A 19,712-nucleotide genomic window follows, 5' to 3' on the forward strand; every position below is an offset into this window, starting at 1 on the left:
GGTAGGCATGCATATTTGGGATGCCAATTCAGGATGCAAACTGGAGGCGACTTCTCTCTCTATCTCTCTCTATCTCTCTCTCCTCAGCCACTCTCTCTAAAATCAATAAACATATCCTCAGATGAGGATTTTTTTTTTAAGCCTTTTGTTTTCTGTGTCTGGGATATGGGCTATTTCAGAGTTTTATTTCACTTGGTATCTTAACTGACTTGAAAACTATGTGTGTGCAAAAGAACTATTTTGGGAAGAAATAAACCTAGACTCCCCTCACTCCTGCCCCCCACCCTGACCTCAGAGCCCAGTCTCCCCAGCAGCTGGTCAGCACCAGAGGCCTCCAGTTCGCTTTTCTTTAGGCCAGGAGAGGCCCGCAGGGATGGGAGGGACGTGATCCATTAGGAGAGAGTGTGCACTCTGGGAATTCTGACCCTTAACAGGATCATGCAATCCGTTTGCTTGGTCCCAGTCTGCGATTGTTTTAATGAAATACCACGGAAGGGCCGAGAAGATATCTGAGTATGCCTGGTGTAGAAAGGGTAAGTATTGCTCTGTAAACATTTCAACTCAGTATGACAAGTCATTGTGATAACATATGTATTCACTGAGGTGTGACAAATACACATTAAGTGCTTGAATCCTAAGTGTACAACTTGGTAAGATTTTACTAGTGTGTGCAGGAAAAAGGCCCTCTGGAAACAGCACTCCCAAAGCAGGGGATTTTCCAGCCCCCAGAATGCTCTCTGTGCAAAGGGAAAATAGATGCTTTGCTATAGGTTACATGGAAAAGAATCAGAAACCCTGAAAGAGCCATTCTAGGCGGAAGGTTATTCCCGGGCTCCACCCCCTGCTCCATCATCTGCTCTGAGCACCCATTGGTCCCAGAGAAGAAAAGGAACCAGTTGTTGGTGTGCACGTGGCCACAGAGGCTGCCTACGTGACAGTCACCAGGGGCCGGGCAGCTCCAGTGGAGGGCAGCTGTCCAGAGTTCCGGGTAACTGCTATTTACGGCCAACCTTTCCGGTTTGCAGTGCCTGCCCCAAGGAGGGCTATTTTTAAGCGGGAGTATGGCTTGCTGGTTTTGCTGGGTGGCATATCAAGCTGGTGTGGATAGAAAGTGAGATTACCTAGCAATCTGCTTCCGAAGTGATTGCGATTTCCCTGAATCGGGGCCCTAGGAAAGGTAGGAAGAGGTCCCTAGTCCTTGGCTCAGATCTTGATTAGCAGCAGGAGAGGGGGAGCCTTAAACATCTCTTCTTTTCAGACCTGAGCAGCTGGGGGAAGAGGGGTGTCATTCTGCAGACCTAACCGCAGCCCCAGGGTTCCTGCTCCTGAGGGAAGGTAGAAACAAGTCCCTAACTGGTGTGACCGTTTCCCGGCTGTCCTTCCACCTTGGTGCAGGGTCTTGCAGGACTGGGCAGCCAGGGAGCTGGGCTGCAGGCGCCTAAGCCCTCCCTGAGCCCGAAAGGAGGCAGCTTCCAGGACCACACTTGGGCGAGGGAAGCATTTCAGAGAAAGGGCAGGTGCTAGAAAGAGCGCGGGGCTGGTGGCAGAGAAGTCAGGGGCTGGCCTTCAAGGGCACAGCTGGGGGAACACGTGTGGCCAGAGATCCTGGATGGGATTGGCCAGAGCGGCCCAGCCCCGCCCAGCCCCGCCCAGCCCGAGCCTAGGCCAGGCCGGGCCCTGCCAGCTCGCCTTACACACACTTGGCTGTGTGTTTGCGGCAGGACGCGAGAGGCTCCGGCTCCAAGGTCAGTGAGACCATGAAACTCAGCTTTGTGCTTCTTTGGCGGGGGCATTGCTTGAGCCGGTGTGGGGGGTCTGGTGAGCCGTGGCCCCAGGGCTGGAGCCCAGGACCACCTGTAGGACGGTTATCCTGGCACTTTGGTGGTAACTAAAGAAACTCTGGGCTGAAGGTTCCCCTGTCCCCTGCACACGGGCACAGGTACAGGGGACAGGTCCTTCCCGTGGGACGGCTCTGCATGAGGTGCCGGCACCCACCAGCACCCTGCTTGCAATGCTTGCTTTTGATAATCAGGATTTTTTTTTTTCTTGGTGGAAAAACAAACAAACATCTAAATGCCACTGGGTGTGGGATTTTAACCTTCAATGTTCCCTCCCTTGTAATTTACAGAGACTAAAGGGTTTGTTTCTGGGAGAGGTTTTCCTCGGCAGCTAGCAGAGGTGCCAGTCAATGACCTGGGATATACTAACTGGAAAATGAACTTTGCGAGGCCCCCAAAAGGAGCCCATTATGAGTCGGCCCAGGAGCTAGATCCAATTTAAACTGGTTCCCGTTATTGCTAGAACATCGCTCTTGAAGTGACGAACACATTAATAACGGGCCAAGTGCTGTTTCTCCCCCGCTGGAGGGGAAAACTGCTGGGCATTGCCTGCATGTGCTCGGCTAGTTGGCTCTCGGCGAGCTGCTGTCAGCCTTGTTCTTGTTTTGTGAGTGAGTGACGTCTGTGCCTTTGAATGACCTGGTGCGTGTAGAGAACTGGGCAGCTCCAGTGAGAATTTGCCAGAACAAGCCAACCCCTCCAGCTTGCCTTAGTGCTGCCCTTCAGGCCTTCCTGCTCTGCAGATCCCCCCCCCCCCCTCAGGTCAGCTGGGGCCATGTGCATGGCTGTTAATGCCCCCATGACAAGGCTATGCTAATGCAACCGGTGTGCTGTTTCCAGAGGGCCTTTTTCCTGCCTGCAGCTCTCACACTTCCCATGCCTACTGTCTTTGGTATGTTCTCTCTGCTCTTGTGGAGAACAAGACCACTACACAGGGGCTTGACTGACCCACGGGCTTCCTGACCCAGAGGGCTCTTCGAGAGATCTGGGCGTTCCTGGGCTGAGTGAGCACCTTTGCATCTATAAGCTCTTCTTCCAAAGACCCCTGCCTTTAGCGCTAAACCTCCTGTAGGTTATGGGTGAAGGCACCATCCCAGCAAAGCACAGGAGTGCCACATGCTCCCATGTACTCTGCCAGCTTCAGGATCAAATCACATCCACCGCGAATGGGCAGGTGGATCTTCCTAAAGGACTGGCTGAGGAAGGTTCAGGAAGCTGTGGGGGAGGGAGAGGATAAGGCCTGGGGCATTGTGGGTGCTCAGAGGCAGAAGGGGGATTGGTTCCTGGCTCGGAGGCCCTGGGTCTCCATCTCTGTGGCAGCTTCGAGAAGGACCCTTTTGTCTTATCAGAGGAAACCCAGCCTGAGAGTGAGTCAAACATTCTTGGAGTGCCTGCCCACTGAGTCAGGAACCCCAGAGGAGGCCAGCCTTGAAGGTGACTGCTGGAGGTCACGTCTCCCCTGCCTGAGAAGCCACAGAGAATCCTAACCTTGGGCAGGCGAGGAGGCCCCTCCTCCTTTACAGCATTTCAAAGGACTAGATGTTTCCAACCCCCTAGTTTCAGAAAAACAATGTACCCTTAGAGAGGAGTCTGGTAACGCCCCATGTCTTCCTCACAAGGAAGCCTAGGCCAGGCCTCTGACTTGTAAGTAACGGCTGTGGACATCTCCTGTCTGTGGCTTCCTACTTGCTGAATAAGACAGAGATGCCCAAGGGTGCCCAGTAGGCGATGAGTGATGTAAACCCTTTGCTCTCTCAGAATGGAGGAGACGGCCGTTTTCCGCTGGCCTAGGAGGCTGGCCCAGGAGGCTGGCCACGGTGGGAAGTGGTTCAGAGTGTTCTGTGGACCTGGCTCAACCCTGGACATTCACTATTTTGGGGGTGATTCTTTCTGGATGGAAAGCTGACACGTGGTCTTGCCACTGCCCTCCATCCCCAAAGCGCTTGGACACAGGGCCACTGTGTGCAGCTGGACCAGAAATGGCTCTGAGTCAGCAGAAAGGCACCCGCAGTGTCTCCATCCAGGACAACCAGGAGGCTCAGAGTGGAGGCAATGACAGAAGTTCCAAATGCCACGGAACCAGACAAAACCCTCAGACCCAGACCCAGACCCTTAGTACCCTTGCCTACCCCTGGGCACCCTGACAAAAGGGCATAATCTGGTGGCCCTTGTTTTTTAATGGAGAGAGTGAGTGCAGGAATAAAACACTATCATCATCTTTGGCTGTCATCTTGCACCCCATGTATGCTCAGCAATTCTGCCAGATTTTAGTCCTGATTTAGCCGTAAACAATGCTGTATAAATCAGGAGTCTCAAAGGTGTTCCAGGCTAGGGAAACTGAGACAGACAGCTTCTTACAGAGTGAGAAATGACCTCCTTCTTCACCCCGGCAATCCCTAGTTCTGTACCAGGGAGGAGAGAGAAGGGAAGGAGACAGAAGACAAGAACAAATCTCAGAGGAAGGCAGGCTGGCCCAGCAGGCTGGCTGATGTGTCAGGAACCTGGCATCAGAGTGAAGTGGGCAGAGGTACCCTGGGCGTCCAGGCCACCTCAGCAGGAGTTTGAAGACAGGGAAAGAGAAGAGGCTTAGAAAGAATATTCTGGGACTCGGAGAGAGTCACATGCTCTGAGGAGATAATCCTATGACGAGGAGCCGCTGTGATAAATGCATTGCTGTGGTCTTAAGGGTTTAGCGGAGTGGAGTGATCTGTGGCACTCCGAGGTCCTCAGCCACAAAGGTCATTTCTCCGGTAATGGCTGGCCAGTGAAGGGCTGTCTGTAGGTGCTGGGGTTTGCAAGAGGCTTGAATCCAGGACCAAAGACGAGCCTGGGTTCAAATCCCAGCTCTTCAAGGTGCTGGCCCTGAGATCTGGAGGTCTTGAGCCTCAGTTTCCCCACCTGTAAAATAATGCCTACTTGGCAGATTGTTGCAAAGACTGAAGGCAATGTTCATAAGGCCTCTTGCATGGTACAAAGCCTCATGGTAGGAGCTTAATAAATGTTAGTTTTTTTTAAAGAAAAAAAAAAAAAAGAGCGAGGCTTGCTTGGGCGTGAAGAGATGGAAAGGACCTTCCGGGTAGCCAGAAAGTGGAAATCCTGTTTGGGCTCATTTCTCCCACATCATATCACTGGAGGAAAGGTCACAGACTTCAGGGAGTTTGACATTCACAATGTGTAAAACCACCCAGATTTTCCGAAGCAGTGTGGAGGGGTGGAGGGGAGAAAGGAAGAAAGAGAAAAACAAACCAGAAGGCAGGCTCTGGCTGCTACAGTTCTTTCTCATGGCGGTTGGTCTCCGCGCTGGGGTTCAGGGCCAGCCAGTGAGGCGGTCTAACCCAACTTTTCTGCTTTCCAGACACTCAACCAAGAGGAAGGATGGCCAGTGCCTTCTCCAAGTTGCTAACTGGCCGCAATGCTTCTCTGCTGTTTGCTACGCTGGGCACCAGTGCCCTGACCACCGGGTACCTGGTGAACCGGCAGAATGTGCGTGCTGAGGCCCGGGCACAGCACAAGCTCTTCCCGCCGAGGTAAGTCCTCTTGGCTCTCAAACAGCTCTGGGTGCCAGCCAGAGCTCTGCTTTCCCCCGCGGGCACTGCCTCGGAGGACAGGTAGGTGGCGAATACAAGGAAGGGTAGCGTCACCATTCCTGCCCAGAGCTTGCAGTCTAGTTGGATAGTAATAGTCACAGTTAACATTGGTTGAGCACTTTCATGTGTGTGAAGCACTACACATGGAGTATCTACCGTGTTTCTCCGAAAATAAGACATCCTCTGAAAATAAGACCTACTTACAGGTTTCCTTCTGAGTGAAATATAAGGCATCCCCCCAAAAATAAGCTCCCCCCCAGGCTAAACATGAGAGATTTGGTCCACTGTTTCTGAAAGAAATGGAGTCACAAGAAATTCACCAGGAAATTCAGGAATTGGATTGTTATGATGATGTTCCAGAAGATGATGACATGATTGTCATTGAATAAATGAGTAAATTCTTGATACTGTAGGATTCACAGTTTGTCTGGTTTGTGTTGACAACTACCATACTACTGTACCGTATACATAATAAATTTCCTTTATTTTCATTTAACAATAAATGTGTACCGTATTCTTCTTCATGGAAAAATAAGACATCCCCTGAAAATAAGACCTAGCTCATCTTTGGGAGCAAAAATTAATATAAGACACTGTGTTATTTTCGGGGAAACAGGGTATGTTATTCCCCTTAGTGTCCCTTTGGGATGAAACAGAGGCTTAGAAACATTAAATAGTGCCTGAGTGCGCACAACTAGTGCGGCCAAATGCCAATTCAGGGACACTGGTTGCAGTCTCAGGCCTCCTTCACGGCCACGCTGCCTTCTGGAAGATGTAATGACATAGTGCTGATTTTAAGTGTCAGCTTGAAAGGGCATGGCAGGTGGGATGTGGGAGCATGGCTTGAAGATGGACTTGTTTCTTCAGCCCTGGGAACCTGGCCAGGACTGAGATGGTGCACACTCACTGGAGCTGAAGTGCAGAGCTGACTAAGGGATTCCACATGCAGGGGCGGGGAAAGCCCGGAGTTTCTCAGAGACATTTACTGGCTCTTGTGGGAATTAGGGTCTCTGAGGGGATTGCCTGTGTTTGAGCCTGTGGTGGTCCCCGCATCCCCTATTGTTCAGCCAATTCACATCCCAGGGTAGGACATTTCTTTCTGTGAATTATTCCAACGGACGTTTACTGAATGCCTGTTTCCATAGCCAGACTCAACAAAGCTGGGAGCCACAGAGCTTGCACCAGAGAAGAGGGCGGATCAATGGCTGCATTTCTGTGTGGTCCTACCACTAGGCCCCAGGCACCAAAATGCACCTGTTGTATTTTACCAAAGCTCCTGGGCTAAAAAGTGCCTGCGACTCAATTTACTTTCTAATTATTTTCACTCTACCTCCCTTTTACATGAACATGAGCCAGCCAGGTCCCTTTCTTGGGCAGTTCAGGGGATTTTTCATTTGTTTGTTTGTTTGTTTCACTCTGGCTTACCTAAGTCATGACTCCTAGCCAAGTGTCTTTTGCTTTCTGGCTGAAGAGAGCCTGGAGGAAAGATGGGCAGACACAGGCCCCTCCCTCTAGGCTGCTCCCTGAAAGCCTGTCCCCTTGGTGCACAGTGCGGACTACCCTGACCTTCGCAAGCACAACAACTGCATGGCCGAGTGCCTCACCCCCTCCATCTACGCCAAGCTCCGCAACAAGATGACGCCCACGGGCTACACTCTGGACCAGTGCATCCAAACCGGCGTGGACAACCCCGGCCACCCCTTCATAAAGACCGTGGGCATGGTGGCCGGCGACGAGGAGTCCTACGAGGTAACGCTATCCGCTGTGGGTTCTGGAGAGGGAGGGGGAGGCTCTGGGTGCAGGTCCCCACCTGTAGGGGCCAGCTTTCTGCCTTCCCAGGCAGGGCTGCCTTACAGGGAAGCTGGCAGAACATCCGGAAAGCTTTCTTTCTGGAGCAGTGAGGTCTGCAGCTTCCCAGGGACAAGGCTTCCCTTGCTGTTGCTCTAGCATCCCTCCCAGGGAGGAACGGGTTGCATGACAGAGCTCTCTGAGATTGTCAAGGGGACGGATTGGGGAAATATGCACTTTTTATTTTATGGGTGTGTATTCAGTGTAAGACATTAGGAGATGATGTGTTAGTGGCTGGGCTTTCCTGAGGGTGGAGGACGGTGTGGTGTGTGTCTTTGGTTTGAGAATTACTCATTACACTGCAGCTACTGCAGCCTGGGCTTCTGAGTTCAAGGCTCTGGGAAATCCCATGGTCTCCGCACCCTCGTCCTTGGCACAGAAGCACAGGCTGGCCTGCCGCTAGGGGAGCTCAGCCACCGGGTGGCCCTCTCCCCAGAGCAGCCTCTAGTCCTGGCAGATGTCTGGGCTGCTTCCCTGAGCCTCCCGCGTACCCCCCTCCCCCCTCTCCTTGCCCTTCTGTTGCAGGAGCTGAAGGCAGTTCCCTGGGAGGGCCGCCTTCAGGAGGAGACAGGAGCCTTGTGAGGCTGGCAGCTCCCTCACACACACCAATTCGCAGCTCTGGGCTCCCCAGGGTCGCAGACCAGAGCTAGCTCCCTGGCCCCAACACCCCCACCCCTGCTCCCCACAGGTCCCAAAGCCTGCGGGGTGCTCTGTTATGACTTCTGTTAATGCTCTTTTTTACTTAGAGGTTACTCCTAACATTTCCAGTTTTAAAAAATAGATTTTGCACGAGGTATTTCGGGTTGGAAAGGTCCTCACAGCGTGAGGGGTCCCTGCTCTGCCCTAACTGATGCTGGATGCTTTGCTTCCGGTGCAGCTGTGGGGTTCCACGGATGTATTCTGTGTCTTAAACTCGAGAAACTCCCATTCCCTCTGACCACAGAACTACTTAGCCTCCGATCTAGCGGCTTCTTTTACCCCACCAGGCCAAGAACTCCTGGAGGAAACCCTCAGGTCCTTAGTCACAAGGCGTCCTTGTTCAGTCAGACAGCGAGGAGCTTGGAGCAGTCACTAGGGAGGAGGGTACAACGGCAGAGGCCTGCCCCCAGGAGGCTTTTCCTGGTGATGATGGTGGAAGTCCACCATCACCACCATCACCTTCCTCGTTACTAACTGCTGATCCGCTCACGCCATTTCTTGCACGGTCTGTCGGTCGTCTTTTCATAGCAGACGAACCAGTTAAAGAGAAACAGGAGCATCTTTCCTCCTGCAGGTGTTTGCCGACCTTTTTGACCCTGTCATTAAACTCAGGCACAATGGCTACGACCCCAGGGTGATGAAGCACCCCACGGATCTGGACGCCTCCAAGGTAGGCTCAGCCGCCTCTGACGGCTCCCTCCCGTGCAGCGGGCGCCCCAGGCCCACGGAGAGGAGCGCCCCCCACCCCCAGGGGCCCGGGCGTCAGATGCCCCTTAAAGTCCGTGACACCGGAGCGCAGCCTGCTTCCTGGAGCTTCTTCCTCCCTCTTCTCAACCCCCATCCCAAGGTCAAGGGAGTCCCAAAGGTGGCGGTATGGTCACTACAGGCTTCTCCTAAAGCAAGTCCTTTCTTTTCTTTTCCTTCATTTTTTTTTTATTGATATGGTCTCACATAATTGTCCTCATCCCCCCATTCCCATCCCAAACCCCTCCCCACATATGCCCCCACCACCCTGTTGTCTATGGTCACTGGTTAGGCTTATGTGCATGCACACAAGCCCTTTGGTTGATCTCTCCCCCGTGCAAGTCCTTTCTTCGACCTAACGGGCATGGATGCCAGGCGGCTCTGTGCCAAGCGCTCTGCCCCGTCTGGCCTCTCCCTAAAGCCCCTGCCACCCGCTCCCACCCCGCCCCGCCCCGTCCCGTCCCGCAAAGTTCCCGCCCAGTGCCTTGGGGGCTCTCCGGGGCGCTGCCCGGCGGGTGTGTATGTGTGTGTGTGTGTGTGTGTGTGTGTGTGTATGTGTGTGGCCCCCGGGCTGCCCGTGACCCCGCCTCTGCCCGCAGATCAGCCACGGGCAGTTCGACGAGCGCTACGTGCTGTCGTCCCGGGTGCGCACCGGCCGCAGCATCCGCGGGCTGAGCCTGCCGCCAGCCTGCTCCCGCGCCGAGCGCAGGGAGGTGGAGAACGTGGCCATCACGGCCCTGGAGGGCCTCAAGGGCGACCTGGCCGGCCGCTACTACAAGCTGTCCGAGATGACCGAGCGCGAGCAGCAGCAGCTCATCGACGTGAGTGCCCCCTCCCCACCCCCCACCGGCGGGCTGTGCGGGGAGGGGCTGAGCCCGGACCCTCCGGGGCGACCTCTCCCGCAGCTCAGGCCCTGCCCCGGCTGGGAGCTCGTAAAGATGAGGTCTTCACACTTTAGGTCAACCCAGGCAAATATTGTACTCTCAGGGTAACATCTGCAGGGGCAGCTCCTATATGGACTGGGTTTGGGTGGAGGGGAATGGAGGGTTTCTCTCTGGCTGGTAAATGGAAAGTCTGGGCCACACCCACAGAAAGTGGCGGAAACTAGGGAAACCTGGAAAGGAGCTTATCCAGGTGGAGGCACTGGAGCCGGCCTCTGGGATGCCTGCCGCCTCCACAGCTTCTCTTCAACACTGGAGTGGGCAGAACCCGGCCCCATAGCACAGCTGAAACAGGATGGCAGCTTCAGAAGTAACTTTTTTTTAAAATTAAATATATTTTATTGAGTTTTTACAGATAGGAAGAGAGAGGGATAGAGAGTTAGAAACATTGATCGGGTGCCTCTTGCACACACCCTACTGGGGATGTGCCCACAACCAAGGTACATGCCCTTGACCAGAATCGAACCTGGGATCTTTCAGTCCACAGGCTGACACTCTGTACTGAGCCAAACCGGTTTCGGCTCAAAAGTAACTTTTAAAGTCCAAGGAGCAGCACAAACAAATATCTGTCATTTCAGAAGATGCAGCGTCACAAAATGTGCCTTATTTCCAAACCAGGCCGGCCAGTCTCCTGGTCTCTGCAGCCTCAGGCCAGCCCTCCCCCTGTCCCGTTACAGAATGAGCCTCTTGCACCTCACGTAGCTGCTTCTGGTTTCCAGCGTAAGGAACACTGTTTTGTGGCCAGTGACTGTCCACAAGTCTGTCCTGGCTCAAGTCTCCTACCTCTCCTACTTCTCAGAGATTGAAGAAAGACTTCCCTGCTCATACCCTCTTGATTTCTGACTTCCTGCAACAATACTTGAATGCATGGCATCCATAGTCACACTCTTTACTGTGTACACACAGAAGGAAAAATGTAGGTCACTCAACATTGATTTCAATATGTAGAGTGGTATATTGTAGCTAAAGGCACAGCTTGGGAGTCATTCAGGTCTAGGTTTGAATATGAGCTTTATGATCTCCTAGCTATGTGATATCAGATAGGTTATTTTCTCTTTCTGAACCTCAGTTTTTCTCACCTATAAAAGAGAATGATTATACTTGCTTCATAGTGTCATTGTGAGACTTAAGGAAATAAATGAAAAGCACATAGGATACAGCCCAGCACATAGTAAGCATTGAATTAGTGGTGGCTTTTTTTATTTGTAGGTCCTATTTCACATGTCTAGTACTTTTTAATGAAAGGAATGATAATACATGTATCAGTAATGTTAGAAACGTAGAGAATGGGGGCTGTGCAGAACAGACTTCTCAGGAGAGTGCCCCTTATTCACTGCCCACTCTGCCACTGCATATGGGGTTTACACCCTCCATAGCGATAAAGTGTTTCCATTGGGCTAACTCAGTGGTCAGCAAACTCATTAGTCAACAAAGCCAACTATCAACAGTATGACGATTGAAATTTCTTTTGAGAGCCAACTTTTTAAAATTTAAACTTCTTCTAACGCCACTTCTTCAAAATAGACTCGCCCAGGCCATGGTATTTTGTGGAAGAGCCATACTCAAGGGGCCAAAGAACTGCATGTAGCTCAAGAGCCACAGTTTGCCAACCATGGGGCTAGACCACGGGGCTCACCCAGCGGGTTTCAACCTTAGCTCTACACTAGAATCACCTGAAGAGCTTTTAAAAACCCCACGGTTCAGGCCACACCTACTATGGTCAGAATCTCTGGGGTATGGACATTAGTACTATTTTTTGTTTAAGTTGCCGGGTTATTCTAGTGGGCAGCCACAGCTGAGAACCACGGCCTGAGAGACCTCAGCCATTATTACTGAGTTGGAACTTGGACACCCGGCACTTGCAGTCATGCCGGATCTCATCTGTTTCTCCTTTCTGCTTTGTCCCTGTTGGCCTGCAGGACCACTTTCTGTTTGATAAGCCAGTGTCCCCTTTATTAACGTGTGCTGGGATGGCCCGGGACTGGCCTGATGCCAGGGGAATCTGGTATGGACGCAGCGTTTCACATCTGCAGTGTGTGCAGAGGCTCTCCTGCAGGTCGTCCGCTTGTCCTAACCTGAAGTTGCGGTGACGTGCACTTGACAGCATGCCCGGCTTGAGCTAAACGGGGAGAGAGTATTTAGAAACTGTGTGTGTGTGTGTGTGTGTGTGTGTGTGTGTGTGTGTGTGATGTTCCTAAAATATGTAGGGACACTGCTGGTTCGCATGAATTATGCATGAGAAAAAGACTGTATTTTTTAAGAAAAAAAATTAGGTTCATATTATTTGACCTGACATAAAATGTTTCATGACATTTAAAACAAAAGAGCAGAAAATAAAAAGTAAATATTGAGGATTTAAGCAAAACCCAGTGAGGAAGAATGGATACTGAGTACACATATTTGATCTTGGCCAACTGTTTTCAGTCTGCTTTGATTCCTGTACCTTGGTAGGTTATTATGACACTCCCCGAAAGAGATGAGATGAAAGTGTTTCTGAGCAGCTGCTCAGTGGGAGTAGATTGGCAGGATCTAAATAGCAAACACAGGTAAAAATTTTCTGCACTTTTGATACCTTAGGCTGCAGATAAAACTTTTTTTATTTTTAAGGACCATAAGATTTTGGTTGAATCTATTAGGACATAAAACACTCCTGTTAGTGTCAAAGCCAAACATTACCATAGTTGAATTATTATCATCCTACAATGAGGAAAAACATGACATATATAAGGGTCAGAGTGGTCTTATTCTTCATTCTGTCATTGTAACAGTATTTCATAGTACTTGTTCAAGCACAATTATGAGATTAGGGCCATCTAAGAAATGGGGAAGATAAAATAAAGCAATCAAGCCACAGAGGTAATGGGAATTTTCATGTGTTGAAACAAATATAATTAACACTCAACACCATATTTCTCTCTTCATTAGGCATAATTTTGACAAGACATTTCTCATCTGGATTAATGAGGAAGACCACACCAGGGTAATCTCTATGGAAAAAGGAGGCAATATGAAAAGAGTATTTGAGCGATTCTGTCGTGGACTAAAAGAGGTAAGATGTTATCAGAGATTTCTGAATATTCACTAAAATAAAGTATCTTCATTTTTCATTCTTAAAAGAAGACAATGCAGTGCCTTCCAAGGTGGGGTTCATGTGTCCTAGGGATCACGGCTCTCATATACACACACTTCTCCCTGAGGTTTGGGATGAGCTGAATGAATGGACATTTGAGAACTCCATCATTTATTCACCGTTGTAGGTAGAACGCTTGATCCAAGAACGAGGCTGGGAGTTCATGTGGAATGAGCGCCTCGGATACATCCTGACCTGCCCTTCGAACCTTGGCACAGGATTACGGGCTGGCGTCCACGTTAAGATCCCGAAGCTGAGTAAGGTAATGTGATGTAGCCAGCAGCCCTGGTGGGTTCCTCCAGCATCCCCTCAGAGGGGACTGCTTTGTGCAGGAAGAAAATGTCACTGCCCGTGCCTTAATCCTTACTTTCTGCACCTACAACCAAAAACAGTGAGAGAAGGTTAAGTTTACCACAAAAGACATTTGTTTCAGTAGGACAGAGGTGAAGGGCTCTAAGAAAGAGCTGTGGCTTCAAGAACAAAAAGTTTAAGTTCTGCCTCATATGGTAAACCTGGGTAGATAGAAGGGCTGCACGGCTCCTTGGGGTTCCTTCCGTCTCCTTCTCTGTCTCTCCTAGTGGAGAGGGTCTCACACCTGAGACTGCATCAGACTCACCGGAGGTTTGTGAAACACAGACTGCTAGGCCCACCTGCCGGATTGGCATGCCTACCAAGTTCCCAGGTGACGCTGATGCTGCTGGTCAGGAAACAGCACTTGGAGTACCACTGTCTTAGGGCTTGTCCCCTTTGCATGGTTACCATCAGGCTCCAACTTGGAGCTTATGGGAAATGGAGAGAGAGCACGCAAATGTTTTTTTGTATTTTTTTATTAAGGTATTATATGTGTACATATCTTACCATTGCCCCCCCCCACACACACACACATACACACACTCCCATGCATGCCCTCCCTCCCCAGACTTTTTGTCCATTGGTTATGATTATATACATGCATACAAGTCCTTCGGTTGATCTCTTATCTCCCCCATATCTCCCTACCCTTCCCATTGTAATTTGATAGTCTGTTTGTTGCTTTACTGTCTCTGTATCTATCTTTTTGTTCATCAGTTTATAATGTGCAAATGTTTCCATGTAAAGATGTGGGGACCTGATGCAGCCGGGGGGCAGCCATGGCAGGGATCTCCCTTTTCCATGTCCTGCATGGAAAGAGAGATGAACAAACTGGTTCTAAGTGGAGGTGACCAGGGATTGAGAAATATTAGAAATAAAGAGAGAAGACACAGATAGATTTTAAGCTGGGAGCTGGGTGGGCTGCCATCCTGTCTGCTGGAGAGGCAGGAAGAAGACGACGATGACCCCTCCCAGCACATTTATTTTATAACCCCAACACCAGGAAGTTATCATCAACTTATTTGCATTCTTAAGTAGGCCCTAGCATGCCTGGATATACATACCTAGTTCCACCCCTGCTGACACCAGGGCTGATACGAAGGCCAAGCTGACATGTCCACCATCTTGGGGAAACATGTTCCCAAGGTGTGGCTCTGCCTACGCCTTGAGTTCAGCTGACGATAATTAAGGAAAATTGCCCATGTGCCTTCCCAGGCTGCCCTCTACATAAAGATTTCAGGGCTAGGCCTGGAGGCACATATCATTCTACTCAAACTTAGCAAGAACTTAGCCAGTGGTCACTTCCTCAGCTCCACTGTGGACGGGAAGGACAAAAGGATTCTGGTGGGCAATTAACTCCTGCCACAGCAAGGAAACCTAATACTTTAAAACAATTTTAGAAAATGTGCTTTCTGCCAAAAAGGTATGAAAATTTTTATTGTTCAAAATTCCAATTCTAGAAAAAAATACTTGATGTGATTTAATATCATAATTTAATCACATCAGTGATAACTATTATAAAGCTGAACAATGAAAACTCACCAAAGCTGGCATCCACAGGTGACAAAAGCAGTATAGAAATTAACAATAATATACCGGAAAGCTATATAATTTTACTAACCAATGTCACCCCAATAAACTTAATAAAATTGTTAAGAAAAGAAGTTAAAAAAACAGCTCTGCAACCTTCTAGATGTGTGACCTTGGGCAAGTCAATTCCTCTGAGCCTTATTTCCTCATCTGTGAAATGGGGGAAAAGGAAACCTACTTCATGGGGTTGTTGTAAGGTTATAAGTTCCAGCACAGAACCCTAGTACATAGTAAATGTACCTAATAATAGACTAACATGTTAATTGACTGTACCTCTGCTACACTACCAGCCAATCAGGAGTGTTATGCAAATAAACCCAACAAAGATAGTGGTTAATTTGCATACACAGGCATGGAGTGACTGGGGCTGGATGCTTGTGTCATTGCCAAGGCGACAACACAGGCATTCTGCCCCAGCCCCTGTCTCTTAGGGCCTCTGGGCAGCATGGGAAGGCAGAGCTGGATTGGAAAGAGGTGGCTCCTGGTCCTGAGCATAAAGGGGCTGGGAAGGAGTAGAAAGGCAGTGCCAAGAGCCAGGGTAAGGAAAGCCCATTCTAGCACAAATCTTCGTGCAACAGTTAGTGTTTATTAACACTAATAACAGTTAATAAACACTAACTGTTATTAGCTCTCATTATATGACTTTTCTATGTGAAAGTGCCGATGACAGTGCATGGATTTCGCCCCTACAACACTGTGCTCTCCCTGTCCCCAGGACCCCCGCTTTTCTAAGATCCTGGAGAACCTGAGGCTGCAGAAGCGTGGCACCGGTGGTGTGGACACTGCAGCGGTGGCAGACGTGTACGACATTTCCAACATAGATCGAATTGGTCGGTCAGAGGTAACATCTCTCTCACTCTCTGAACTTGAACTAACAAAACCAGCCTAAGAGAAGAAAAAGTAGCTTAAACAAAACCCGAGACCTTCTCTTTCCCACGGAGTCCCAGTCACATTAGTGTTTGGTTCTGTCGTGCTATTCTTCCACAGGAATCACGGCATGAAGGTGAGCACAGAGTCAGCTGGGAATGTACAGGCAAGCAAAGGACATGCAGTGGGGCTGTGGTCACCAGCCTGCCCCTGGGAGCTATTTCAGGTCTTCAGCAGCAGGAGCTTATTAAGCCAAAGGACAGTTATGGTGCCTCCCTGTGAAGTCAGAGAACACGTGTGCTCTCTCACTGAGGGTGATAAAATAGTGGATTTCTCTCTTGATTCTGAATTTCCTTTGGTGAATGAAGGCCACATACTGTCATCTTCATTTTTAGATACTTGATACTTTCTGAAACATTACTTTTAGGGCTAAAGATGAGAAATAAGGTATGCACTAGGGATACATATGATTATGCTCATGAGATAACCCTAAGGATTCTGTGCGTGTATAGGATGGAAAGGATTCATACACTGCATGCAGGCCTGGCGTGATGCAGGAGGTGGCGTGTAAAGAGCACACTTAAGCGACATGCAGCTGAACCCTAAGCAAATACTGACCTCAGTACATTCTATCAATTTATCTGGATGTGGTCCCAATGGATGTATCATGCCTATCGCTAATTTAAAAGCCTCTTCTTATTACACACAATGCTTAGTAACTCAGTGGCTGGTTATTCAATCTTTGGATTATCAATGCTCTTTCTTCTCCCTTGCCAGTTTTTGAATATTTTATTGCTTATTGGTATGCCTACCAGTAAACTAAGGAAAAGAAAGGAGAAAATACTCAAAACAACGAAACCAGCCTATGTAAACCAGCTCTGGGGAAGTAGTTGAGGAAGTACAGCTGAAAATGCCACAACTTCTGAAATGTGCTGACTAATGTGCGGTGTAGTGAATGAAGAGAATCTGGGCCTAGCCCTGTCTTCTAGTAATATTAACTAGATTTTTATTAATGGAAAGCAAGGTAGTCACTGCTTTCAAAACATTTTATGTCTAATTAAGTTAATAGATAATCATTATAAAAGCTATAAAAATACCAAAAAGCATTCAAATTTAACCTAAGATCTCTGAGATAACCATCATGGACATTATTCTGAATTACCTTCCACTTTTATACTTATTCAAAAAAAGTTTGGGTATTTTTTTTGTTTTGTTTTTTTTAAACAAAATTTGGTATTATAGTATATATTTGATGTTATAATACAGCTTTCCCAATGTATTATATCATGAGCATTTTCCTATATTAGTCTTCAAAAACAATGTTTAATAACAGCCCATTAAAGATAGTCAATTATCTATTTAATATCTCCCTGATAATTTGATGTTTTTGTTTGGCCATCTCTATATATAAGACTATGCCAATCTCTTTGCATAACAATAATCACAATTCTGATTATTTAGTTAAAATAAAATTCATAGGAAAGGAGCTTCTGAATTATAGATGAGGGGTCTTTATAACCAAGTTCCCTATCGGGAAATTTATACCAAGATACAGTTCCACTGGTAATCAATGAGAGGCCATCTCACCCCACCCTCTTCAATACTGGGATGGGTCAATTGGATGAGTACAAAGTATGCTCTGTAATGACTAACTTTTTGATCCAAACCTTTCATGGAGCCTCAGTTTCTTTTTTAAAAAGAAAATATATTTTAATTGATTTCAGAGAAGAAGGGAGAGGGAGAGAGAGATAGAAACATCAGTTATGAGAGAGAATCATTGATCAGCTGCCTCTTGCATGCCCCCTACTGGGGATTGAGCCTACAACCTAGGCATGTGCCCTTGACCAGAATTGAACCCGGGACCCTTCAGTCTGTAAGCCAACACTCTATCTACTGACCCAAACCAGCTAGGGAAGCCTCAGTTTTTTTTAGGCATGAAAAGAGATAGGCAGGGGACTGGACTCCTCATGCTTAAGGTATGTTCAGATATGCTATTCAGCAATCCCTTCCATCCTTACTGTTCATTCTTGAGTTAAATAATGTATGTTGGTGCTATCTGGCATTAGCTAACTAGTTACTACCTTATTATTGAGTTAAATGATGTATGTTAGTGCTATCTGGCATTAACTAACTAGTTACTATCAATACCTTAGTTTGGGTCTCTGTAGGAACAGTGCAAGTAATTTGTTAGGGAGGTGACCCCAGGAAAAAAATTCATATGTAGGTGTGCTCTAATTTTAAAAACATCAATATTTGTAAACCAAAGTTCTAACATTTTTTCAAAAAACAGAAAACTTAAGTTTATCTTGATATCATTCACAGTTTCTTTTCAGTAGCAAACTTGTCTGGTGAGTAAAAACATTATTAAACTGTTAAACATTTGATTTTAAACCAAGTTTCAGAAAGACATTTACTGTGTAAAGGATAGTATCTGAATGATAGCATGTTCAGTGCTTGGATAGTCTAGTGGGTGGCCAGAATTCAGATCCAGGCCAAAGAACAACACAAGGGTGTCGCTTGTAATTTCTCCTTTAGATGAACTCTGGTATTTTACAGCTGAGACTGATGGGGGGAAAGTATCTGAGATGCAAACTGATGGTTTTCCCATATGAAAAAAGCTCTCACACACAAAGTAGTAAACCTATCTTAACTAAAGAGAGATCATGAGAAGCCCTGTAAAATGTCGCTGCTTCCCATCTTTGATAGTGACCATCAGACATCCTTCTCCCACAACCCTATAAAGAAAAAAATAACAAGAGATGGTTATAATTTATCTAATATGGCAAGTTCTCATTGTCCCAGTGTTGTTCCTATTGATCAATGCATTGTGTGTGTCTCCTATGAAAATTAATCATTCATCTTTTCCATGGTCACAGGTTGAGCTTGTTCAGATAGTCATTGATGGAGTCAATTACTTGGTGGATTGTGAGAAGAAGTTGGAGAGAGGTCAAGATATTAAGGTGCCACCGCCTTTGCCTCAGTTTGGCAGAAAGTGACCTTTCCCTTTTCCAATTTATAAGTAATCTGTCTGCTGGTATGACAGACAGAAAGATATTTATACTCTGAGAGTTTTTGTAGACTTGGGAAAATGTAAAATTGTATGTCTTATCTTTAGAATAAAACTCTCCTTAATCTCTTTGGTTTCCCTGATTTTTAAAAAATGTTACTAAGAAGGGCAAATAACATCCAATTTCCTCACCTACTCCAATTTTAAAATATTTTTGAGGCAATGATAAAAATAGTATTTGTAAGTCACCTCATTAGAACAAAAGACATATTTATCACCTTGGAAATTCTAAGGAATTTGCGTGTCATGAACTGGAGTCAAAGACCAATATTATATCAAAAAATGTTCCTAATATTCTTATCACTTAGGAAATTACAACAATTTTAGAAGCTCTGTGACAGGAACAGGGGGCAGATATGTATTATATATACATACACACACACATACTATATTATTTCACAGGCTCTGTTTAATTATTAAAGTAGATTTTAGAAAAAAGGATAAAAGAGGACATTTCATATTTATATACATGTAAATTCACTAAGAAGACTTAAAAACTCAAAATACATGTTCATTTAATAATAAGTTCCAAAATGCATAAAGCCCACACGGACAGAACTGGAAGAGGAAACACAAACGCACGCGCGTGTGTGCACACACACACACACACACAAACATACACACAAACTCTTCTCAGTATCCCATAGAACAAGTAGATAAATTATCAGGAAGAATACAGAATATTATTTGTGTTTGGATCTGCCTAGAAGTAGGTGCCAAGACAGGATTCAACATGAAACTTGATTGTGTGAGGAGGGAACAGAAGAATGAAGATGCATGCAAACAAGCACAGTGCTAGATTGACAGGGAAGGAAGGAAGATTGGGTAGGAAGAGACTACAAAACAAGAAAGTTTTATTCAGGCCAATGGGAAGTCTTCATGCCTGTGGAAGAGTCTTGTATCTTCTATAGCAAGAATGGGCCTTGCTCATTTATGAGCTAAAAACAGAATATGGGTAGCGTGGCCTTAGTATGAATACAATGGTTGATCCATAGGGGCAGTAACTAGAGTTGTCAGCAAGGGAAGATCTCAGTGATACATTTTCATGGC

General features: G+C 47.4%; 1 protein-coding gene across 1 annotated transcript; it reads left to right on the forward strand.

The window, feature by feature from the left end:
* Positions 1–1,592: 1,592 nt before the first annotated feature.
* CKMT2 (creatine kinase, mitochondrial 2) lies at positions 1,593–18,731 on the forward strand. Its single transcript, XM_036410582.2, has 10 exons — positions 1,593–1,745; positions 5,194–5,365; positions 6,976–7,174; positions 8,547–8,642; positions 9,316–9,537; positions 11,577–11,662; positions 12,583–12,706; positions 12,915–13,049; positions 15,444–15,569; positions 18,472–18,731. The coding sequence occupies exons 1-10, from the start codon at positions 1,610–1,612 to the stop codon at positions 18,589–18,591; spliced, it is 1,416 nt and encodes a 471-aa protein (XP_036266475.2). The 5' UTR covers positions 1,593–1,609; the 3' UTR covers positions 18,592–18,731.
* Positions 18,732–19,712: the final 981 nt, after the last annotated feature.

The sequence above is a fragment of the Pipistrellus kuhlii genome, unplaced genomic scaffold (genome assembly GCF_014108245.1).
Source record: "Pipistrellus kuhlii isolate mPipKuh1 unplaced genomic scaffold, mPipKuh1.p scaffold_m20_p_4, whole genome shotgun sequence".
Lineage (NCBI taxonomy): Eukaryota > Metazoa > Chordata > Mammalia > Chiroptera > Vespertilionidae > Pipistrellus > Pipistrellus kuhlii.